General features: G+C 41.6%; 2 protein-coding genes and 1 pseudogene across 3 annotated transcripts in view; 2 read left to right on the top strand and 1 right to left on the bottom strand.

The window, feature by feature from the left end:
* Nucleotides 1-7,921, top strand: part of LOC144636822 (WD repeat-containing protein 25-like) — a 68,144-nt pseudogene extending 60,223 nt beyond the window's left edge. The window contains exons 3-6 of the transcript XR_013567629.1: nt 363-493; nt 1,012-1,182; nt 6,055-6,195; nt 7,567-7,921. The product of XR_013567629.1 is annotated as a WD repeat-containing protein 25-like (transcript). The remainder of the gene's footprint in view (nt 1-362; nt 494-1,011; nt 1,183-6,054; nt 6,196-7,566) is intronic.
* LOC144636852 (uncharacterized) overlaps nt 1-17,552 on the top strand; it is a 140,866-nt gene extending 123,314 nt beyond the window's left edge. The window contains exon 2 of the mRNA XM_078496063.1: nt 17,064-17,552. Within this exon, the coding sequence (XP_078352189.1) occupies nt 17,064-17,495 (432 nt within the window). The 3' untranslated portion in view covers nt 17,496-17,552. The remainder of the gene's footprint in view (nt 1-17,063) is intronic.
* The window catches only part of LOC144636854 (uncharacterized), a 148,505-nt gene extending 124,410 nt beyond the window's left edge, over nt 1-24,095 (bottom strand). The window contains exons 1-2 of the mRNA XM_078496066.1: nt 23,952-24,095; nt 22,536-22,598 (exon numbers count right to left, since the gene is read on the bottom strand). Of these exons, the coding sequence (XP_078352192.1) occupies nt 22,536-22,598; nt 23,952-24,029 (141 nt within the window). The 5' untranslated portion in view covers nt 24,030-24,095. The remainder of the gene's footprint in view (nt 1-22,535; nt 22,599-23,951) is intronic.
* Nucleotides 24,096-25,369: the final 1,274 nt, after the last annotated feature.

The raw sequence follows: 25,369 nt of genomic DNA, 5'->3' as shown, positions 1-25,369 counted from the left end.
GTTCTTGGGCAACACATTTTACTCTCATAGTGCCTCTCTTCACCCAGGTGTATAAATGAGTACCAGGGAAATAATGCTGGAGGTACCCAGGGATGGACTAGCATCCCATCCAGGGAGGAATAGAAATACTCCTAGTTGCTTAATGCTATGCTTAATGCAGTATGGACCACTTGGCTCAAGGCTTCCCTTTATAGTAGGAAACATGATGGTTGCTGCAAGCAAGCAAATTCTTCCCTGCTTCTATGACATTTTTTTAAGATATAGACCATTTTAACCTTTCCTGGAAATTTTATGAGACATGTTGTCAATTTAGTTTGTATTATTATCAAACTAAGTCCACTTGCCTTTTGTTTTTACGACAGGACAGGAAATCAAATCATTTCCACACAAGAACTATGTGACTTCTGTTCAGTTTCATCCCACAGAGCCTGCCCTTTTCCTAGCTGGGACATTTAAATCTGCCATTCTATGCTGGGACACAAGAACTGGAAACGTAAGTACCGTGAGTAATATGTTTAAGCTGCACTGTCATTGCTTTCAAGGCATTTCTGACAACAGGGCCGTACCTAGCGGGGGGCAGCAGGGGCAGTTGCCCCCACCAGGAAAACTAAATTTCTAACATAGTTTTTGATTTTGCTGGGCTATTTCTTGTAGCTATTTTGGAGTTTGTCCCCATAGCGGCATTTAGCAGAGTTTGCCACTGCAGACTAAAAATCCTAGGTACGACCCTGGATAAAAGCTAAAAAATTGAGCAAACTGGATCAAAATCCACCAATCACAGCCCACCCCCCCCCCCCTTAAAAAACCTTTGGAACCTAAGTTGATTGATTGCAGGATAAAATGCAACAATTGTTAACTTCTATAAAGCTCAGAATTTGCAGGTTTGCATTTTATTAAACAGCACATTGACAAAAATTTCTTTTTGTCATTTTAACAGAGTGATATAACTAGAGGCACTAGTCAACTTAAATATTTTCTTTATTGGTAACTGTGACTGTTTTTTGTCAACAGGTTGCCTCAACGTACTCGGCATTTTTTGGCCAAGTGCAGGACATAGCATTTCTTCCTGGGGGAGAGGAATTTATTTCTGCTGCTGAGGTAGTGAGACGAAACTCTACAGACAAAGGGATCATGGTCTGGGATTTTAGATCCACAGCAATTTTATCAAATCAAACTTACCAGGTATGTTAATTTGACAGGCTAAGTCAAATTCTTTTTTTAAGAGGATTGATTAGCTAGGTTAACATGTAAATGGAAAATGTAATTAAAGTGGCCCTACTTTTCTTAAGGTAAGGTATTATCTTGGGAGGTGCAGTGGCCTAATGGTTAGCTCGCTGGACACCGCATCGAACGGCGGGGTTTGAGTCCAGGCCGAGGTCATTGTGTTGTGTTCTTGGGTAAGGCACTTTACTCTCATAGTGCTTTTCTCCACCCAGGTGTATGAATGGGTACCTGCGAAATAATGCTGGGGGTACCCTGCAATGGACTAGCATGCCATTCACCATTAGTTAAGTGACTCCTAGTCACTTAACGCTATGGAAACAGAATACCGTATTTACTCGAATAAGCGCCGCCCCCGAATAAGCGCCGCATTTGGGACAAAAAAGTTAATAAGCGCCGCCCCCGAATAAGCGCCGCAGTCCTGATGCGGCACTTATTTGAGGAATTTCGTTTAACTAAAAACAACGCTACAAGTCCTACAAAGCAACTCTAAAACAAACTTGGACATTTCTTTCCATCAAAAGTGATTGTTTAACCGCTCGCCCATTAGTTTTTTCTATCCAACATTCTTACAATACGTAGTTCTGTAAATGTTGTGAGGGTCGCGGACTTTGCCAGGACAGCTAGCACCACTTCTCTCTTCAGCAAGAGACGAATACTGACAATCAAAAGACGCTATTTTCAATTGCTGTATAAGGTGAGATTCTTTGTGGCATTCAAATTTTAAATAAGCGCCGCCCTCAAATAAGCGCCGCCCTCGAATAAGCGCCGCACTTGAGGCGCGAAAAATTAAATAAGCGCCGTGGCGCTTATTCGAGTAAATACGGTAAGCTCTGACAGTATGGGCCACTTGGCTCAACGCAGACTTTGCCTTACTTATCTAAAAGGTATTCTTGGAGACTTACTTTGTGATATTAAGTGTATTTTCTTTGCTGTAAAAACTGATAAAATATTGCCCCATATCGTGTATAATTTTCCTTACTAAAGTAAAATTGTGTGCAAATTACAGAAATGTCATCAGATTTTCTGTTAAGTGTAAAGAATTTATGGATTTTTAAGGAATTTAAAGGTAGTGCTAGGACTATCATATTTGGGAAAATCAGTAACAACTGAAATGGAATCATCTATCATTGTTTCAAAATAAGAAATTGTCCATAAATTAAATGTCTAAAAGTGAAACTTTTCATGGGAGTATATCACGAACTGAACAACTTAAAAGCAAGTATTATAAAATAAGAGTACCTCAAAATTGGCAGCATAGCTAAATTTGTAAGTCATGTCTTATAGAATCATTAAGTTACAGATCTGCCAATTCAGGAAATTTTACATAGTGATATTTGTATGCTGAACTGAAGGGCATGTTTGTACCTCCCCCCAGCATACAAAAGTCTGTAGCTTTTCCGCACTTTGTAGAATCGCATTTTAGCTATTTTGCAAGATAGGGCGATTTTCACTTGGGTGTCAAAAGTAGCCTGCATTTACTTTGGTTTTGCATCACTACTCTTAGTGAATGGTTAATTTCTCATCAAATCAGAAGTAAAACCAATCATGACTCACTCACATACATTTTCCCACAATTGATGCCGGCTGCATGCATAATTGATTCGAGCTTTGATTGGTTCACTGGCTTTTCTGTGTCCTTTTGTGATTAGCCAGAGTGATAATTTTGGTTTTGGTTTTACAACACTCAATCAAAAATCGCTCTATGGCTGTTAAACTTGGCCATTTTACTCATTTTAAGGTGCTCGTTCCAGCAGTGAATATTGTTAGATTTCCACTTCTTGGCCAATATCTACAGTTAAATCAATAACAACAAACAAACAAAACCAAAAATACCGTATTTTCTCGTTTAAACGCCCCCGGCGTTTATTTCAAACTTGGCCCGATAGAGCCGGCGTTTATTTGATTTCAGGAGTTTTTCAAGCCCTATGTTTCTCAGAAATGATTTTTGTGTTTTGCTGCAGCCGCAATGGCTGCAAGCAAAACACATTGAGAGCTGAAGTTTGTGCCGTAAGTGCCGTAAGGTGTAAGTGCCGTAACAGAGGAGAAATCTGAACTACCGATGTCAATCAAATCCATGAACAAACAAAATCGAAACCAATGAACCGTAGCGCTGATCGCATTCGAAGTTACGGGCCAAAGTATTCGAACGCAAACCACGTTGGACACGTTGGAAAACAGAAAACCGATTTAAAAGTATATCGCATTGGGAAAGAAAACAAACTGTGGCGCGACCACTCCAGTTTTATGAGAAAATTATTCTGCAGTTTTCATCATTTACGAAAAGAGCGAAGACTTGGAACCTCGCCGAAGGTCATAAATATTTTCTCCAAAGAACCGGTTAGTGCACAGTTTGTAAACTTTCGCTTTGAAAATAAACTTACCCTCACCTTGTCTACACTGTCTACAGCATACTAGTACTGTATTAACTCTGAACTTCATATTTTAAAATAAAATGTATGAACGTGTAACTTGTCACGCAAAGACAGCTGGAAAGGAATATACCATGCTGGTAGGCTGCACCGCTAATTGTAGCTGTATTCGAGCTATATAAAAGACAGCTAGAAACGAATTAATACTAGTAACATCATAATGGGAAAGAAACTTATTCAGTGGTGCACACCGTCGAAAACAAAGAAATATTAAAGGAAGTTCTCATTCACCAGATTCACTGCATCAGATGCAACATTCGTCAGTTCGTGTTTAAATGCGTGGCGACCAGTTTGTTTACTAGTTATTAAAAAATAATACGGTCTTCATTTAATAAACAGTTCATCCTTAAATTTCAGCTTTTCTACGACTGACAGGTAGGTACTATAGTATAAGCCCCGCTAAAATAGCTGGAAAGGGAAAGTTTTTTGAAAAATGAATTTTTGACTGCCAGACGCGCTGGCGCCACATGTTTATTTTGTGAAGATTAATTAAACGCCGTGAAAAATAGAATTTGATGTCCAGCGAGCCACTGCATCTTCGGCTACGCAGTCCTCAGTGAATCCTCCAACTTCACAAATTTCTAAAACTTTAAGAAAACGAACTTTCGCAGAATCAAAAATTGGTCCTTATCGATCTTCCGATCTTGTTGTGAAGACTGAAATTCGACGAGTGTTCATGCGTGAAGGGATGACTGACGAATGATAATAATTATTTGTAAACTTTCGCTTTCAAAATGAACTTTGCGTTACGTTCAACGCCGTCTTTCTGTTGTTGTACGCCGGTGCGCGTGCGATTATTTATAATTTCTGAATTTTGCATATTTAACTCAGGGTGACACAACAAGTTTGTTAAGAGTTAGTTGTTCCAGTGTTTAATTTGGGTGAAAGTGGTTAAAGAACCACTGTCTTGTCACTAATAAATATATCACATTGAGTTCTTATAAGGTCAATAGATTCTGTCTTTTTCGTTGTTGTTAAAACGCTACCATTGTGACAATGATTCCAAATACAACTAACGGTAACCAGTGAGATAACGCCACTAAAAGAATCACATTGAGTTCATTGAGATTTTTTTATAATGTTAAGAGTTACTGTTTTTTATCAAAGAGACAATCATGTCAGACATTACGTTCACTTACTAGTAATTAAATTATGTTTGCTGTCTTTGATTTCAACATAACATTGATCAGTAAAATTATCAGGATTGAATTAACACAAAGTGACTACAATATAGTGCAATTATTAACCTGCACACAAGTGACAGACAATAAAAGACGTTGGATTTCAATCTCGACTCACTTGTCTTTCATCAACATGTTCCCTAAGACTTTGCTCTAGCAGCAAAACACATGGACCCATTGGGGCCCTATTTTTATTCATTATTTTTGACAGCAATATATTTAGACATTATTTTTAAAGCATGTTAAACCTTTAATAATTGTTTAAGGGGTTTATTTTCAAATACAGCTTGGACACCCGGCGTTTATTCGGGGCCCGGCGTTTAATCGAGAAAATATGGTACATGGAAGAATCTATTGCTATTTAGTACTGTTATCTTTTTCTCAACTTAAAAGGACAAAACATTCTCAATCTACCTTAAGTGCATATTTTCAAGCACGGGCTTAAATCTTGGCGATACTTTGCCCCAAAACTATGAAACAGCCACTCAGACTTCGTCTGATCTTTACTTTGCTATAAAACCTTTAGAAAGACACTGCATGCTGTAGCTATAAGCCGTCATTTATAAATAATTGTATATCTGATTTAATAAGATTTCACTCATTTTTTAAACAAATTTTAGTCAAGAAATCTTAACATTTGTTAACCTTTCACTGATAGTAATTTATAAACTAACGTTTTTTATTCATGGGTCGCATATCGTAGAATTCCGATTATAAGCCCTGGGCTTATACAACTTCGTAAGGGGTTTTGGGTGGGCTTATAAGCGGAGGGGATTATATCTGGGAGGGCATATAAGCGGAATGAAAAAAACGTTTTTAAACAAGTCACGGGAATGTTGATGGAAATACGTTTTTAAGTTAAAAACGCATAATAAAGCAACATTTAGCCCTGTTCAGTACTGTCACCTGGTAGAGGGGGCTTATATCCGGGGGGGACCTATTATAATCGGATGTATTTTTTTGTTTCCAGGAGGATGGGCCTATAACCGGGGGGGGGGGGCATATAAGCGGGGGGGGGCTTATAACCGGAATTTTACGGTATATTATAAAGCTTTGAAGAATTTTATTTTTCTTTTTTCTTTTTTTTTCTTTGTGGCTAACCTGTAAACTAGCTGGTGCGTTCCCGCAGATAATTTTGCTAACCATATCTGCGGGACTCATCGAAACCATAGCTCAGTGTAATGACCACATTAAACATTTTATTGTATTTCTATTTTCAGGAAGCATTTACCTGTACTTGTTTAAAGGTTCACCCAACTGAATCACACTTTGTAGCGCAGTCAAACGGAGACTACATTGCTTTGTTCTCAACAAGAAAACCTTACAAGCTGAACAAGTTTAAGAGATACGAGGGCCACAAGGTAAAAATCTATGCAAATTAAGACCGAGTATCCTGATGAGTTTGAGAATGCCACTTTAAGAACGACAGACAACTTAGATAATCACTTTATAAAGAAAACAATGCGTTATGCCGAGTGGACTTAAAATTAAAGTAACCGTTAAAGCGCGCGCTTGAAAACAATGTACATGTAAAAGAACGCACGCGCGTCACACCCTGGAATATTACCATGGCAATCAGAGATGTTTGGCTCTCTGAAAAATGAAGAAAAGGTTAAAACTTTGCCATCATAAAAGATCCGCTTGTTTTTAGAGGCTTGTATCTTTTTTTCCTATCAGCGGGAGAAATTACATGAAATTTTCAAAAAAAAGTTTCATTACGAGAAGGACGCAATAACTGTTAGATTCTTTGAAGTGCGAAACGAGAAAGAAAAACTAGTTAAAAGCGCGAACAAATCTTACCTTCTCGTTTAGCAGGATATTTAAGGTGTGATATCAAAAGAAAATCGACAGCGCCGTAAGCGGAAATATCAACTTCATGCTTACAACAAAACTTTTTTCTTCCCGCGAAAAACGCACAGCTTGTTCGTTCCGCGAAAAAGAGCAAAGTGAGAGCTTGACGTCACAATAAGCGTTTATGACGCAGGGCGCGCGAGTTAAGTAAGACTCGTTACCAGGCCAAGTTGTCCTTTCCTTTGCTGGGGAAGTTTAGTGTCAAGTCTCTTAGTTGTTGTGAGAAAAAATTTAAAAATGGTTAAATGGTTTGACCGCAATCTAAAGGAATTTCTCGGTTTCACGGCGATTGATCTGTTTGGACAAGGTTTTCGACTGCGCCTACCTTACTGGATTCATAATATTGGATTTATTACATATATACAGTATAACTGTGGATGAAAGATTTAATGCTTGAAAGACCATCGGTTGCGAAAAAGGCCTCAAACATTCAGGCGTTAACGGGATTCGAAACCATGACCTCGGCGATACCGGCGCAGTGCTAACTGGGAGCAGGTCACTTAGCGAGTTCGTAATATGCCTGTAGAAGAGCGATGCAGATATGATAGTGAATATATGAAATATATATTACAACTTCAATTGTAAGATTTTATACTTGAAAGACCATCGTAGTTGCGAAATTTTAGCAGTTACATAGATTTTTTAAACCAAAATCGTTTTTTTGGCAGGTTAAATATCTGCGACTACATAACTGCGATGCGAGTCACGATTGGTTTCGGTTTTACTTTTGATTGGCCGAGAAAGTGGCTCGAGAGTTTAAAACCAATTCCTGAGCGCAATAATGCAAAACCAATGCAAACGCGAGTTACTTTCGACACTCAAGTGAAAACCGCTCTATACATGTAATTTTAACACTTGATTGGTAATTCATTTGTTTTCAGGTGAGTGGTTATCACATTGGATGCGATTTCAGCCCTGATGGTAGAATAGTTTCCTCTGGCTCAGCGGACGGCAAAATCTTTTTCTACGATCATTTTACATCTCGTGTGATAAGGACACTAGACGCTCACTCCGCGCCATGTATGAATGTCGCCTACCACCCCACCCTACCCAGCTGTGTAGCAAGCTGTGGGTGGGATGGAAAGGTTAAAGTTTGGACATAACTTAGATGTACCACAATCTAGTAAACAACAGGTTTAATAAAAAAGGAGAATGTTATTCGTGCAAGTCAGTTTTGTGTTAGAAATTTCAATACAGTAAATAAAAATTTACCATCTTCATTATTTACTACAAACTTGATAATTTCGACATTGCTGATCCTAGCAGTATGCAGGACGCGTGTCACATATCAACCTAGTAAATGGCCCAGCTCACCACGAGTCTCTCGTAGCTCAGTTGGTTAGAGCGCGCTACTGGTATCTGGGAGGCCATGGGTTCGATTCCCGTCGGGGACTCAGATTTTTTCTTTGTCCCACGCTCGTGTCATGTTGAAAACTTCATCTTCAAAATTTCAATACATCTAATTGTCGGTTTTAGCTACGGATAACGCACGGGAATCGCTGGAGGAAGGACAACGCGAAGCCAAGACGGAGCGCACAGGAAACAGGGGATTGCAGAGGGAAACGTAGGGGAGATTCACAGGGAAATTATAAAGGGAGAAAGGCATGGGAGAACGTAGAAGAAACATGTCCCGATAACTCGAACATTCATGGGAAATCAAAAAAGGTTCGAATTATTGGGAGTTCGAGTTATCGAGGGTAAAATCAGTAAGAAAATGACCTGAAGGAGAATATAAAAAGGTTCAAGTTAGCAGAAGCCAGTTCGAGTTATCGGGATTCAACTGTACACTGGGAAGCATGCGTGAACACGCAGGTTATGCAAATCACATAAAACGTACAGGTATCACAGACTAGAGACGTGAAGGGATAACAAAGGAAACGAAAGGGCAAATGCACCGGGAACAAATGGGGTATCCACCTGTTCCACTGCGTATCCACTCAGAATTACACTTGTTCCACTGCGTATCCACTCAGAATTTCACTTGTTCTACTGCGTATCCACTCAGAATTTTACTTGTTCCACTGCGTATCCACTCAGAATTTTACTTGTTGCACTGCGTATCCACTCAGAATTTCACTTGTTCCACTGCGTATCCACTCAGAATTTCACTTGTTCCACTGCGTATCCACTCAGAATTTCACTTGTTCCACTGCGTATCCACTAAGAATTTCACTTGTTCCACTGCGTATCCACTCAGAATTTCACTTGTTCCACTGCGTATCCACTTAGAATTTCACTTGTTCCACTGCGTATCCACTCAGAATTACACTTGTTCCACTACGTATCAACTCAGAATTTCACTTGTTCCACTGCGTATCCACTCAGAATTTCACTTTTTCTACTGCGTATCCACTCAGAATTTTACTTGTTGCACAGCGTATCACCCACCCCCCCACCCCACCCCAACCCCCCCCACCCACTCCACTCGTTCACTAAACTTACCTTTTCCACTGCGTATCCACTAAGAATTACCTTGTTCCACTGCGTATCCACTAAGAATACCTTTTCCACTGCGTATCCACTAAGAATTTACCTTGTTCCACTGCGTATCCACTAAGAATTACCTTGTTCCACTGCGTATCCACTAAGAATTTACCTTTTCCACTGCGTATCAACTTAGGATTTCACTTCTTCCACTGCGTATCCACTCAGAATTTGATTTTCCACTGCGTATCCACTCAGAATTTACCTTGTTCCACTGCGTATCCACTAAGAATTACCTTGTTCCACTGCGTATCCACTAAGAATTTACCTTGTTCCACTGCGTATCCACTAATAATTTACCTTGTTCCACTGCGTATCCACTAAGAATTTACCTTGTTCCACTGCGTATCCACTAAGAATTTACCTTGTTCCACTGCGTATCTACTAAGAATTTACCTTGTTCCACTGCGTATCCACTAAGAATTTACCTTGTTCCACTGCGTAACCACTAAGAATTTACCTTGTTCCACTGCGTATCCACTAAGAATTTACCTTGTTCCACTGCGTATCCACTAAGAATTTACCTTGTTCCACTGCGTATCCACTAAGAATTTACCTTGTTCCACTGCGTATCCACTAAGAATTTACCTTGTTCCACTGCGTATCCACTCAGAATTTACCTTGTTCCACTGCGTATCCACTAAGAATTACCTTGTTCCACTGCGTATCCACTAAGAATTTACCTTGTTCCACTGCGTATCCACTAAGAATTTACCTTGTTCCACTGCGTATCCACTAAGAATTTACCTTTTTTTACTGCGTATCCACTAAGAATTTACCTTGTTCCACTGCGTATCCACTCAGAATTTACCTTGTTCCACTGCGTATCCACTCAGAATTTACCTTGTTCCACTGCGTATCCACTCAGAATTTCACTTGTTCCACTGCGTATCCACTCAGAATTTACCTTGTTCCACTGCGTATCCACTAAGAATTTCACTTGTTCCACTGCGTATCCACTCAGAATTTACCTTGTTCCACTGCGTATCCACTAAGAATTTACCTTGTTCCACTGCGTATCCACTCAGAATTTACCTTGTTCCACTGCGTATCCACTCAGAATTTACCTTGTTCCACTGCGTATCCACTCAGAATTTCACTTGTTCCACTGCGTATCCACTCAGAATTTACCTTGTTCCACTGCGTATCCACTAAGAATTTCACTTGTTCCACTGCGTATTCACTCAGAATTTACCTTGTTCCACTGCGTATCCACTAAGAATTACCTTGTCCTACTGCGTATCCACTAAGAATTTACCTTGTTCCACTGCGTATCCACTCAGAATTTACCTTGTTCCACTGCGTATCCACTAAGAATTTCACTTGTTCCACTGCGTATCCACTCAGAATTTACCTTGTTCCACTGCGTATCCACTAAGAATTTACCTTGTTCCACTGCGTATCCACTCAGAATTTACCTTGTTCCACTGCGTATCCACTCAGAATTTACCTTGTTCCACTGCGTATCCACTCAGAATTTCACTTGTTCCACTGCGTATCCACTCAGAATTTACCTTGTTCCACTGCGTATCCACTAAGAATTTATTTCCACCCACCCAAAAAAAAAATTTCCACGCTTCACTCAAACCTGTTCCACGCGTATCCACTCAGAATTACCTTTTCCACTGCGTATCCACTAAGAAACCTCCACTGCGATCCACTAAGAATACCTTTTCCACGCGTATCCACTAAGAATACCTTTTCCACTGCTTCCACTAAAAACTTCCACTGCGTATCCACTCAGAAACCTTTTCCACTGCGTTCCACTAAAATACCTTTTCTGCGATCCACAAAATTTACCTTTTCCACTGCGTATCCACTAAAATACCTTTTCCAGCGTTCCACTAAGATTTACCTTTTCCACTGCGTATCCACTAAGAACTTTCATGCGTATCCACTCAGAATACTTTTCCACTGCGTATCCACTCAGAACTTTTCCACTGCGTATCCACTAAAATTTCCACTGCGTATCCACTCAGAATTCTCTCAATTCTCACCAAATTTTCATGCGTATCCACTAAGAATACCTTGTTCCACTGCGTTCCACTAAGAATTCCAGCGTTCCACTAAAAATTCCAGCTATCTACAAAAATAGCGTCCACAAAATTCACCCACTAAAATCCATCCATAAATTCAGCATCCATAAGAAATTTTCCACGCGTTCCACTAAAACTTCAGCGTCCAAAATTTATCCATAAAAACTTCACGTTCCAAAAATTAGCGTCCACTAAAATTACCTGTTCCATGCGTATCCACTAAGAATACCTGTTCCACTGCGTATCCACTCAAAACCTTCCAGCGTTCCAAAAATACTTTCCAGGCCACCAAATGTCACGCCCACCAAATATATGCGTTCACTCAGAATACCTTTTCCACGCGTCCATAAATAGGTACTCAGAATCAGGTCCAGAAATCACTGCTATCCATAAGAACTTCCACGCGTTCCACTAAAAACCTACGTCCAAGAATTACCTATGCGTTCCACTAAGAATACCTGTCCACTGCGTATCCACTAGAAACCTTTTCCACGCGTATCCAAAGAATTCACTGCGTATCCACAAAACCATTCCACGCGTTCCACTCAGAATCAGCGTTCACTCAGAACCGTCTCCATGCGTTCCACAGAACCTTTCCACGCGTTCCACTAAAAACCTTCCACGCGTATCCACTAAAACCTTTCCACGCGTATCCACAAGAAACTCACGCGAAAGGTCACTCAAAACCTGTTCAGCGATCCACTCAAAACCTTTCCAGCGTATCCACTAAGAAACCTGTTCCACTGCGATCCACTAAGAATTACTTGTTCCACGCGTCCACTAAGAATACCTGTTCCACTGCGATCCACTCAGAATTACCTTGTTCCACTGCGTATCCACTCAGAATTACCTTGTTCCACTGCGTTCCAAAAAATTCACCGTTATAAAATTTCTCAAATTCACGTACTATCACTAAAATATAGCGAACGATAAAAAACTTTCCTTACTCAAACATTCCAGCGTATCCACTCAAATACCTTTCCATGCGTCCACTAAAAACCTGTTCCACGCGTCCACTAAAAACCTGTTCCACGCGTATCCACTAAGAATACTTCCACCGTATCCACTAAAACCTTTCCATGCGTTCCACTAAAATACCTTTCCACCACCACCAAACTCAGTCACTAAACTTTTCCACGCGACCAAAAATTTTCAGTATCACTAAAATTTACTTTTCCACTGCATCCATAAACTTTCCACGCGTTCCATAAAAACTTTCCACTGCGTTCCACTAGAATACTACTGCGTTCCACTAAGAAACCTTCCACTGCGTTACTAAGAAACCTTTCCAGCAAAATCATCCACAATTACTCCACCTACTCAAATTCACTTTTCCACGCGTATCCACTCAGAATTTACCTTTTCCACTGCGTATCCACTAAGAATACCTTTTCTACTGCGTTCCACTAAGAATACCTTTTCCACTGCGTATCCACTAAGAATTACCTTGTTCCACTGCGTATCCACTAAGAATTACCTTGTTCCACTGCGTATCCACTAAGAATACCTTTTCCACTCCTCCTATTCACTAGAATCCTTTCCACTGCGTCCACAAATACCTTTTCCACTGCGTTCCACTAAAATTACCTTTTCCACTGCCTATCCACTCAGAATTACCTTGTTCCACTGCGTATCCACTCAGAATTTACCTTGTTCCACTGCGTATCCACTAAGAATTTACCTTGTTCCACTGCGTATCCACTAAGAATACTGTTCCACTGCGTTCCACTCAGAATTACCTTGTTCCACTGGTCCACTAAAATATTTCAGCGATAACAAAATCTTTCCAGTTCCATAAAAATTATTCAAAAAATTACCTTTAAAATATTTTCCACTCTTCCACTCAAAATTCACTGCGTTCCACTAAGAATACCTTGTTCCACTGCGTATCCACTCAGAATTTACCTTGTTCCACTGCGTATCCACTCAGAATTTCACTTGTTCCACTGCGTATCCATTCAGAAACCTTGTTCCACTGCGTATCCACTCAGAATTTACCTTGTTCCACTGCGTATCCACTCAGAATTTACCTTGTTCTACTGCGTATCCACTCAGAATTTACCTTGTTCCACTGCGTATCCACTCAGAATTTACCTTGTTCCACTGCGTATCCACTCAGAATTTCACTTGTTCCACTGCGTATCAACTCAGAATTTACCTTGTTCCACTGCGTATCCACTCAGAATTTACCTTGTTCCACTGCGTATCCACTAAGAATTTACCTTGTTCCACTGCGTATCCACTCAGAATTTACCTTGTTCCACTGCGTATCCATTCAGAATTTACCTTGTTCCACTGCGTATCCACTAAGAATTTACCTTGTTCGACTGCGTATCCACTAAGAATTTACCTTGTTCCACTGCGTATCCACTAAGAATTTACCTTGTTCCACTGCGTATCCACTCAGAATTTCATTTGTTCCACTGCGTATCCACTAAGAATTTACCTTGTTCCACTGCGTATCCACTCAGAATTTACCTTGTTCCACTGCGTATCCACTCAGAATTTCACTTGTTCCACTGCGTATCCATTCAGAATTTACCTTGTTCCACTGCGTATCCACTCAGAATTTATCTTGTTCCACTGCGTATCCACTCAGAATTTACCTTGTTCCACTGCGTATCCACTCAGAATTTACCTTGTTCCACTGCGTATCCACTCAGAATTTACCTTGTTCCACTGCGTATCCCCTCAGAATTTCACTTGTTCCACTGCGTATCAACTCAGAATTTACCTTGTTCCACTGCGTATCCACTAAGAATTTACCTTGTTCCACTGCGTATCGACTAAGAATTTACCTTGTTCCACTGCGTATCCACTCAGAATTTACCTTGTTCCACTGCGTATCCACTCAGAATTTACCTTGTTCCACTGCGTATTCACTAAGAAGTTACCTTGTTCCACTGCGTATCCACTAAGAAGTTACCTTGTTCCACTGCGTATCCACTCAGAATTTCACTTGTTCCACTGCGTATCCACTAAGAATTTTATTTGTTACACTGCGTATCCACTCAGAATTAATAATAATAATAATAATAATAATAATAATAATAATAATAATAAATAATTTACTTATATTGCGCAATTATCAATTTAAAAAATTTTCAATTGCGCATTACAATATAGTTAAAAAAAAAACTAAAAAGTTAAAATTTAGGGACGGACCATTAGAAAAGTGATGGGGGGGGGGGTGGGGAAAAAAAAAAAAAAATTCATGCAAGCCAAAATGGAAAGAAAAAAAAATCGTGCAAAGGGGAAGGCAAAGAAAAAAAATTCGTGCAGAAGGAAAGGTCCTATTAATACCTGATAATACCTGTCATTTAACACTAGATGAGATCTATTTTTCGACGAAATATATGGTGGAAACGCTGAAAGAAGCATTTCCGAGCCTAGAAATTTCAAAATTTTCTGAGGTAGCATGCCCCCACACCCCCCGTAAATGGATTGTGATCATAACATTCCTTTAGCTCGTCTCTCTCTAGCCTGCGTAGATTGCTTACTAGTTAACTCATTTCTCAAACAGATTGCAAACATGAATGGTACGATATACAGTGGTCTTACTTTATGTTGTCAATTCCGGTCAAGGAGGATTTCTGCAGTAATTATTTATGAATTTTTATTACGTATAGTTTTAGTTTTTGCATATGTTTATGTCTAAGTTTTCCCACGGACTTTTCACAGAAATATATGAAAAACACAAATCTATTATACGAAGTGATTGAGAAATTCATCCTGCTTTGGTGTGTTAAGAAACGAAAGAAGATGTGTAAGAAACTAATGACAAGCTTAGCCCTCAGAAAAAATTCTGTCCAGGAGGTCTTTTAATCTTGTACATAACTTGTCACCGCATGCCAGGAAATGTGAAATGAAACCGGTCCTAGCTATGTGTACGTGATGTTTCTTGTGCACGCAGTTTCTGCTTTTGCGGTTTCGAAACGTGCTGGTGTATCTTCTTTAACAATATTCTTTGCTAAACTGTCGATATCGGTATTGTTTGCGACCTTAAATGATTCAGTCCTGTTTCATAAGTTTTCTTGGCAACACGGTCAAGTTTGAGGCGGCGTTTTGGTGTTTTTGTATTAGCTAAATGAAGCTATACGACATTGGATATCCGACGGACAGCCGCAAGTATGAGTCGACTTTGGTAAGTTATAATGAATGTAAAAGCGAGTCGACGAATATGATATCGGTAAGAGCGAGATCAACAGTAATTCTGCACGCGGAAACAAGTTGAATGTGTGAAGATCGGGGCTTTCAAGGAGTCTATTGTTGTAGCTAGTCTTCACGACATGAATTGAGTAGCATTGTTACCAATTTAAGACGTTTTTATTTCATTTTTTGCTACATGGTACTCGCTACACTGCAAAACTCGTGTGGATGAATGCCAAACAGGAAAGCCCTGTAAGATTTTGCAAGGGTTTCGCCCAATAAACGAAAAGAGATTCGGCATTTTCGTCTAAATGATTACTGTTACCGGGTTAATTTATTCTGGCGGGAACTAATAAGGTAACGCAATTCGCAAACAGCGCGGCCCGCCGTTCATCCATGATAGAAGCAAGACAAACACCGCACAATGGTAAGTTTTATTTTTTTTTATTTGTGGAATATAAAATTTAACTTGGGTTTTCAGTTTCACAATGATCGCTTATGTCAAGCACTGCTATAATAATCAGCTTGCGGTGCTTAAACCTTGCTAATCGCGCGCTGACTTATTTCGCTTTACTGACCTCGCGCTAATTTTTTTCTGCCTTACTTAGGTGGTGAGTTCTTTACTGAGCTCTTGTTATCTGTGGGCAGAATATAACCTCGCGCTAAATTATTCTGTCTTACTTGGGTGGTGAGTTCTTTACTGAGCTCTTGTTATCTGTGGGCAGAATATTAACCTCGCGCTAAATTATTCTGTCTTACTTGCCTCGATGTTTGCTGTTTTCTTGTTAGGCAACCCCGTACTCCAGTTAATATCTTTTTTTCTTTCTCTACAGAGAAGCCGCGACGTTTATGACTGACACTTCACTGTACGTTGCGGTAGTTCAACGTGCTAACTACGTTCTTATGTTACCAATCTAAATTACCTTAGCGGAGATTCAATCTCCGCTAAGCTATTTTGCATATTTTTTTCGAAGGCCTGAGCTCGTCACAGAATTACAGTGTCCATTAGGGACAATTATGGTGGCATATGATTGGGATCGCACTTTAAAAACTGACATCAACTCAAAAACCTCTAATCCATTTCAGACAATCAAACAGACTTTTTCTTTATTACCGGTAACTATTTTTTGTAGAAAGGGGTGGATCCCCGGGTTGGATCATGTAATTTCCAACCCCCGCCCAGGGGTGAGTGTTTTGAGCTAGAAGAAAGAGGTGGGTCTCCACTTTTTCCAATTGCACCGCTCTTTGACCACCCCCCCCCCCCCCTCGGTACTTATTGACAGTCCCTATAAAAGGATGAAGTCAATGAACAACAGCATTTTTATGGTATTAAGTAACAAAACATGGCATTTGTCTGAAGAAAAAAAAACGTTGGGCAAAAAAAAAAATTCGAGCAGAGGGTTTCACCCGAAAAAAAAATTCCTGCACAAGAAATGGACAGAAAAAAAAATTCGTGCAAGCCGAAAATTCCCCACCCCCCCCATCACTTTTCTAATGGTCCATCCCTTATTCCCCGGTAATCGCCCTGCTCGGCATGTTTCTGGTATTGTGTGATTTTCTCGCCTTCTTTGTCGGTTTCACGCCTCGTCCGTGTATTGTATATTTTCTCCACCCTGTTTCCTTTTATATTGTGCATTTCTTTATGTTACCGCTCGGTTAGTGAGTATGTTCATATACGCCTAGTAACTGTGGTCATTCGTATTTTGTAGTTTGCCCAGCAAATTCAAGATCTTAAAGAGCAGCTAAATACCCTTAAGGCAGAAGCTGGAAATGGTGCGAATGTTGCTGTTACCCTTCAATTGGTTCGTCAATTGGCCTCCGCCCCTTATCATTTAAGGGACCCTTTTGCGATTTTGGCAGCCCTCCAGAAGCTAGCTGACGAAGCGAGGGTTACTGGTGACCCGTCCGCATCTAGATATGAGGCAATCCTCCGCCAAAGCAGACCCCTCTCCAACTCCCCGGATTTTGGTAATATCATTATCCGACTCATAGGCAGCAAAGAGGAGAGTGAAGTTGCCAACTCAATTGCTAAAATGTCGAGGCAGCGGGGATCCGGTAGCTTTTTATCCCTATGCCAGGTGGAATTCGCTGCAACGTCCAGCAGTACCTGTACGCGGTGTCCCGCCGCGTGGTCCTCGTAGAGGTTTTAGGGCCAGAGGAGCATGTTTTAATTGTGGACAGCGTGGGCACTTCCAAAGACAATGTAATTCTCTGTGATTACCAAATGATGTCTTGTTGTAATAAAAGAAGATACATGTATTATATTTTCTGTTCTTCCTTTTTTATAACTTGTTACCCCTCTTGTGTGCCAGTTTTGTCGTGCCTTGAGTGCGGGTGTCTAATGCCTTTTATGCCTCTTTGAGGTTGCTTAAGGCCGGCAATTCTGGTGGGCTTTCCTCTCCCTCCCTCTAAGCTCTTCCTTATTTTATTTCAGGGCATGCCTCCTTATAAGAAGTTCAAAACCGACTTCTTTGTGTCTGTTACTAGCAATCCAGTGTCTTATGTCACGCAAAAATGGTGTAATTGGGAGGGCAAGCCCACCAGTTTTGTCGGCCCGGTCCCTGCGCCTCAACAAGTGGCTGCCTTGCAAGTTCGCGCTAGTCCTAGTATGCTAGCTTTCAGAGACCCATCTTCCTTTGTGCCTGGACAACTTCACAACAACCTAGCCCAATGGGAGTGCATCGCAGAACAATTTCCTTCCCAGGATGAGCCCATGTGTTTTATCCGAGATAAGGTGGATGTGACTACTTTCATAGTTCCGTTTAAAGGTAAATTCGGAGGCAAATGTTACGACGCACCGTTTCCACCGAGAATGGAATTTCCTAATAACCCTATTTGCATTCAGTTTGAGGATTTTATCTCCACCACGATTATAGATCGCTTTAAAAATGGTTCGCTCGTATTTTGGGGCAAAGTGGGGGAAGTCCAACCCCCGCATCTCGTTATGCCTATAACTGTCGAGCCTTCAAAACCACGGATGTGCCATGACGAACGGTTTCTAAATTTGTGGATCAAGGATTGCCCCTTTTCGCTTGATTACCTTTCTGATCTCCCTAGATACGTTGGTCCTGGCCATTACCAGACAGTATGTGATGATAAAAGTGGCTATGACCATATCTGTTTAACTCCGTCCAGTAGAACCTTTTTCGGGCTTTCTTGGCGAGGTTGCTATTTCGTGTACAACACCCTTCCCTTCGGCTGGAAGGCGAGTGCCTACGTCTACCACACGACCGGTTTGTTGGCGACCAGTTATATTAGAACACTTGGCGTTCCCTGCTCCCAATACATCGATGACCGTCATGCAGGCCAGCTTGTGGTACGCCAAAAACCGAACCTGCCAGCATGGTCCAATTTTGATTTAGCAGAAGCCGCTGCTTTTATTGTTGTTTCAGTCCTCACTTCTTTGGGTTATACCCTTGCCTTGTCAAAGTCGTCTCTCGTCCCTTCCCAATGTGTCCGATTTTTGGGATACCTTTCGGACTCCCGTTTATTGGCCTTTGTCCTTCCGGAAGACAAGAAGCTCAAGTTTAAGGCCTTACGAGAATCAATTCTGTCTCAAGAAACTGTGGATCTTAAAACTTTGCAGCGTTTTGCAGGCAAAACCACCTCGTTCTCTATTGCAGTTCCCGCAGCTCGGCTTTACACTCGTGCCTCGTTTCGTGCTATCTCGTCCAATTCTAAATCGCCCCACAAGCCCATTAAGGTCTCAGGCGACCTATCGAGAGAAACCCGATATTGGAGATTTCTGGATAACTGGCAAGGCTGTCTTCCCTGGTTTGACGAGAGGCATATAGTTATAACCACTTATTCTGATGCGTCAAATTCAGGCTGGGGTGGTGTCTTCCCCGACGAATCTGGAAATTCTGTTGAAGTGCGTGACTACTGGTCGCCTTCGGAAAGTACCCAACCAATAATTATCAGAGAAGCTTTAGCACTCAAAAATACCCTCATGGCTAGCGCTAAGTCGCTTTCGGCTTCCCGAGTAGACGCCCGCGTTGATAGCCTCCCACTAGTTCGCGCCTGGGCTAATCAAGGTGGCAAGAGCAAGGCTCTTTCTGACGTCATCCAAGCCATCTATGAAGCTACTCTGCAATTTAATATCGCGCTCTCCTTGGTGTACGTTCCTTCAAAGGATAACCTCGCAGATGCCCCCTCTAGAGCACTGTCCTCCAATGACTGTATGCTTTCTCCCCGAGTTTGGAAAGTAATTGAGAAGCGTTGGGGCCCGCACTCCATCGATTTAATGGCTTTAGATTCAAATGCGCCTTTTGATGTTCAAGGCTCCCGACTGAGACATTTCACCCCCTGGCCGACCAAAGACTCCGCGGGAGTCAATGTTTTCTCTCAGACCCTCCATCACTGGGACAACGCCTACGTGTTCCCACCGTTAGCCTTAGTTGGGATAGTGCTTCGATTCCTAGCCTCCCAGTCCTGTCCATTCACCATTGTCGTGCCTGACCCTCACCCCCGCCGTTACTGGTGGCCTCTCATCTCGGGGCGCGCTCAAGATTTTGTCCGCCTTGGCGTTTTGGGCGAACATGGTGTGCTTTTATTCCCCACTTCAGAGGGAACATTTCTTTCTCGTCCTTTGCCTTGGAACATTTGGGCATTTAGAGTTTCTTCCTAATTTCAGTATTTTAATTTAGGGCACCTTCACGGTTCCCCGTGTCTGGCGACCAGCTGTCCAGTGCAGTGAATGCTCGTATCCAAACGATGACTGTTTTCAGTTCTGCCAACAATGTGGGCTTCAGAAATATGCTAGTAATTCGGGACACCCCGCCAAGAAGCTTAAAATTGACTTTGGACAGATAGACACCAGAATAAAAGAGCTCGACTCCGCCAGAGCTTCGAAGGCTTATCAACGCCAAAAATCGCAGCTAGAGGCTGAGTTTTCAGATTTCCTGGCGTCTTCAGAGCCGCAAAAGTCGTTATTTTCAGCCACACCCAAGGATATTGTTAGATTTCTAATCTGGAAAGATGGCAAAGGTAAAACAAAGGTGCACAATGACTCGTGCCAGTTCCTGGGTTTACAGGGTAAGCAGTCCTGTAACTGTCCTACCCGGTTGTCTGCTGGCACAGTGGACTCTCTCATTGGGAAATTACGATCCATTTTCATCGCCTTGGGCCGTACTGGTGATTGGGACGACCGTTTTGGTTTTGGAAACCCTGCCTCGCATTTGTCGGTCAAGCAGTATCTTAAATCTATTCAGTCGGAACAGTCACAGGCTAGAGTGTCTCCAAAGCAAGCTACCCCTGTCTTTTTTGACAAATACAGGAAAATTGTGTACCACTTGAGGAACCTTCTGTTAAGCAACGGCATTTCCCCTTCAGAACGTTATATTTACGCTCGAGATCTAGCGTTTTTCTCGCTCGATTTTTTCTCTGGCGACAGGGCATCCGACCTTGGCAGAATTAAAACAGTGGACGTGTTAAGACACCCTGACGGTACTAGCCTCCTGTTTCACCAACGCGTCGGCAAAACATTAAGAGGGAAACATTCAAGAGCATTTGCGGTTAAACAAACTGCTAATCCTGCTATTTGCCCCGTGCGGAATTTGCAGTTCTTCGTCAACCTTTGCAAATCAATGTGCGTCGACCTTTCTTCTGGTTTTCTTTTCCGTCCCACATCCAAAAAAGGTGGTATTCTCAATGCACCCCTCCTCGCTTCTACCGCGCAAGCAAGGCTCATTAAATACCTTTCATCTCTTGGAATTAACGATGGCGAATCAGTTCACGGTTTTAGAGCCGGGAACTCAATCCTCCTTAGACTTCTCGGTGTGTCTAGAGAGGAGGTAGCAAAACACATTGGATGGAAATCTACTGCCTTGGTCGACTACTATACTCAAGTTGAAAAAGTTATGACTGTATCCACCTCTTCAGATGCCTTGGCTCGTAGTACTATTGACAGTGGAAGCGGTTCTTCAGCAGAACATCTGGGAAACACTTTCCGTAAATGTAACATTCTTGCTGGCTTTTCGCCGGCTTTCTTATAACGTTTTCTTAGGATCGTGCTTGTTTTGGAATTTTTAGTTTTGGGATTCGGGAGTTTAGTTGCGGGTTTATGTGGGGGGAGGCTGGTGGATACCTTTCATTTCATCCAAGGCTATCTTACGCCTCCGAGCCAAGGACTCGCATGTCCCGTAACTCAACTCTCGAGTCCTCGGGCCTTTTGTTGAGCGAGCGCCCACTGGGAATAGATTACTATTCTCAGTGCTCGCTCGCGCAACACAGGCCTCTACTCTGGCCAATGACTAGCGAGATTATTAATTCAGGCGTGTGTTTGGTTATCTCCCTTGGGAGTGGCTTTCTGTATATAATAAACACGTGTGCAGATGAATCTGTCCAGTTTAGCAGCAAGCGCGGAAGAATTTTGGATTCCTGTGGAGTCGAACCCCTCTTCCGGTAATGGGGGCAGGGGCGGGGGGTTAGTCTACGGTTGGTCTATGGTTGGTCTACGCCCCGCCTGTATTGTTTTACCCTCCCTACCCTACCCTCATTTTGTACGATTGTTTTTCCCTCCCTCCCCCTCCCTCATTTTGCACTCATCTTGGTCTAGTCCTACGCCTCCGCGCCTGCGGACTCGCATGTCCCGTAACTCAACTCTCGAGTCCTCGGGCCTTTTGTTGAGCGAGCGCCCACTGGGAATAGATTACTAGTCGCAAGCAGAAAGGAAGCGCTCTTAGGGCCTGAGAACTAGCATTGTGATTTTTTTTTCGCTTCTGCTTGCGACTTGCCATCCTCCTGCCTCGTCCCCAGGCGCCGATCGGCCGGACAGTTAAGGCGGTATGGCGGGAAAACAGGCAGCGCGGGGGTTGACGTCCGCATCAGGCCCACAACGTCAAGCGAACCGTGCACGCCCAAGGAGGAGGACGTCTGGGGACGAGGCAGTTGCGACTCTGTCAATTTTGTTTTCACTATAAGCGCGGTGTCATTGTAAGCAGAAACAAAAGAAAACGAAAATGTTCTGATTTTTCCGACTACAACTCTGTAGCTAGTAAAAAATAGTCTTTAGTCGTGATCGGAGTGTAAGCCCAGTCTTTATGATAAGCTCGGAAGCTCGGAATCGAAGTCGGAAGAATCCGAATGTTTGCATTTTCGTCTGATTCCAATTACGACTTCGACTCCGTCACTAGTGAAAAGCAGCCTAAAGTAGCATTTTGAAAAATGACATTTTGTTATACCTTCATGTCGATATTACCCTGAACATTGATTGTGACAGGATTGCAAGAAGATGCGCCATCATTCTGTGAAATGTAAATAACATGCAAAAATATAAGTCTGTGGAGAAATATTTTCACTTAATTCGGAATCATTTAGTAATATATAAAACACGAGAGACAGTGTTTTATCGGGATATCCAAACACCGAGAAGAGAGTTGAAAATATTTACTCTCACAGTGCCTCTCTCCACCCAGGTGTTTAAATGGGTACCGGCGAATTTACTGCTGGGGGTAACCCTGCAATGGACTAGTATCCCTTCCAGGGGAGAGTAGCAATACTCCTAGTCGCTTAATGCTACAGAAACCGGAATAAGCTCCGGCTGCATGGGCCTCTTGGTTCGGACATAGACTTTACCTTTTTACCATCCAAACCTCCTTCACGGTTATGATTTTCTTTGTTTTATTATATTTGATGAATTATTAATGAGTTTGAGAAAGGACGTTCGCAAGAAAATCTTTCCACATTCATTTTTTTCTAGAACTTCCACCACTGCGAGATTATGAGTTACTCATATCAGAGATGTAAATAATTGGGGGTCACCGAATTCGTTGGGAGAGATAAAAATGTCCAAAAACCCACATAAAATCTGTAAAATCGGGCTTCCTTTCTTATTATGGCTGCAATGTCTTTGCAAATTAATCCCTGAAATACAATTTTTCCTGCCTAATATTGTTTATGCGGATCTATTGTTTAAATTGATTTAACTAGTGTTTTTGACGTTCCGTAAAGTAAATCTTATAATTTAGCGATCATAATTGAACCCGCCTAACATCCGCAACATGGCAGGATTCATGAGGATTCGTTGCCGCGTGGACAGAAAAATTGAAAATTTTTAAACTTCCCTCATTGAATTTTGTTCATTTTTTACAAACCGCGTATAGAACGTAAGATAAATTGAAATAAGTCAAACCAACGAAAACTCGGTAATACTTATACAAGAACGATTTTCTTACACGTGACATTGTTCTAAGGACTGATATCACGTTAGTGAATACCTAACAGCCATACACAACTACGACAAGGATTTTAGAACGAACCAAGGTTTATTCCAGACATCCCGAAAAACTGCAACACATAAATTGCTATAATTAGCGAGAGAGGAAGCCTCATCAGCTCTAGCTGGTTTTCATGCGGGTCCTTTATCCAGGCCGAATTGGAATTTAGAAATGTTGGTTTTTCGGAAGGGAGGAAAACCGGAGAGCCCGGAGAAAAACCCTCGGAGCAAGGGAAAAACCTACAACAAACTCAACCCACATACAGAACCAGGCCGGAATCCAACCCGGGGTACATTGGTGGGAGGCGAGCGCTCTCACCACTGCACCATCCCTGCTCCCCCATATTCGTAGACGGCGACAAAATCAAGTTATGAATCTCACCTGTTTGCCAATTTCAAAGCTGTAAGTGGAAGCTAAGAGAGCAGGAAACAAAACGAACTTCATCGCAAAAGCTTCCATGTCTCTGTGAACAACAACAGCGAGGGTTAAACTAAAGCACTTGTCGTTTTAACACACCCTCTGTAAATATAACTGAATTATTATTTAACGTACCTGACAGAGCATTATGTTGCCCGGGTCGCGAACACGGTTAAATTCTCCATTTTTTTCTGGTGAGTATTTAAGTGAGTAGATCTTGCCAGCCTTATGTTAAATGAGGTAAGGTGGTAGTGCTTAAGCAGTAGTGTTAGTGTGAAACTCATAGGAACTCTGTGTTAAAGTAGCCCTCTCGATTTTGCTCGTGGGGTTTTGACGTAACTATCATAGCCAAACCAGCTGAAAACACAATTGGAGACGCACGATTAGTTTCAATTAAAAAACTTATTTGCTATCGACTCTATTTCCACAAGAGACAAATAAACCTGATTGCACGCGCGTTAATATATATTAGCCATTTCGATCTCGTTTGCCGGGGCGTTCGACATAACTATCAACGCCAAACCAGCTGAAAACACATCTGGAAAGGCACAATTAGTTTCAATTAAAAACTAATTAACAAGGGACTCCCATTCAACGGAAAATAAACTCGAGTGCACGCACGTTATTTAACGGCCTAGTTCGAGTCACGAAAGCACACCCAAAACAATATAGCCTGCGATTGTGACTTACAATATTATTTGTGTAAAATTAAACTTCATTTTCAGATCACCAGCACATGTAATTTTCCTGACGATTTAAAGCTAGAAAAAGATTTTTGTGCCCCCCCTTCCCTCCCCCCAGCATACAAACGTATGTAAAATTTTCCGACTTTGTATAGAATCATATTTTCGCTATATGACTCTCAAACTTTGCAGTTTTACCGATTTAAAAGCGCTCGTTTCAGTAGCGTCGATAGATGCTCGTTAATTCTAAAGCTGAAAGCAAAACCGTGGAATGTTCTGTTACGCATATCAGACACGTGGCATTTTCACTTGTTGTCATTTAGATACACTAAAAGCGATTTAGCATTCGCAATGTTGTCAAATAAAATTAAAAGCAATATGTCAAACATAGAGCGGTCTCTTTTGTCTGTATGTTGCCTTCGGGCATAAGATTATTATGTCTGTAATGATTATCCTGTCTTAAGTTTATGCCATAACCTTCTAAGACTTCTAATAAGGGACCGGTCATTACTTAGATGGGGGAGGGCTGATGAAAATTGAAGGAGGCTATGTTCAAATCCTCCTGACCCTCCCCTTTAATGAAGCGCATTTTTCGCTGACCCTCTTACCCACTCAATCTTATAAATCTACTTTATATGCATGCATAAATTTAAGCGCCCCATTTTCCCTGCATAAAAAAATATTGACCCTCCCCCTCTT

The sequence above is a fragment of the Oculina patagonica genome, chromosome 13 (genome assembly GCF_052425735.1).
Source record: "Oculina patagonica isolate OP01 chromosome 13, crgOcupat, whole genome shotgun sequence".
Lineage (NCBI taxonomy): Eukaryota > Metazoa > Cnidaria > Anthozoa > Scleractinia > Oculinidae > Oculina > Oculina patagonica.
The sequence above is the reverse complement of the archived record's forward strand: the minus strand, read 5'-3'. Positions and strand labels throughout refer to the sequence as shown.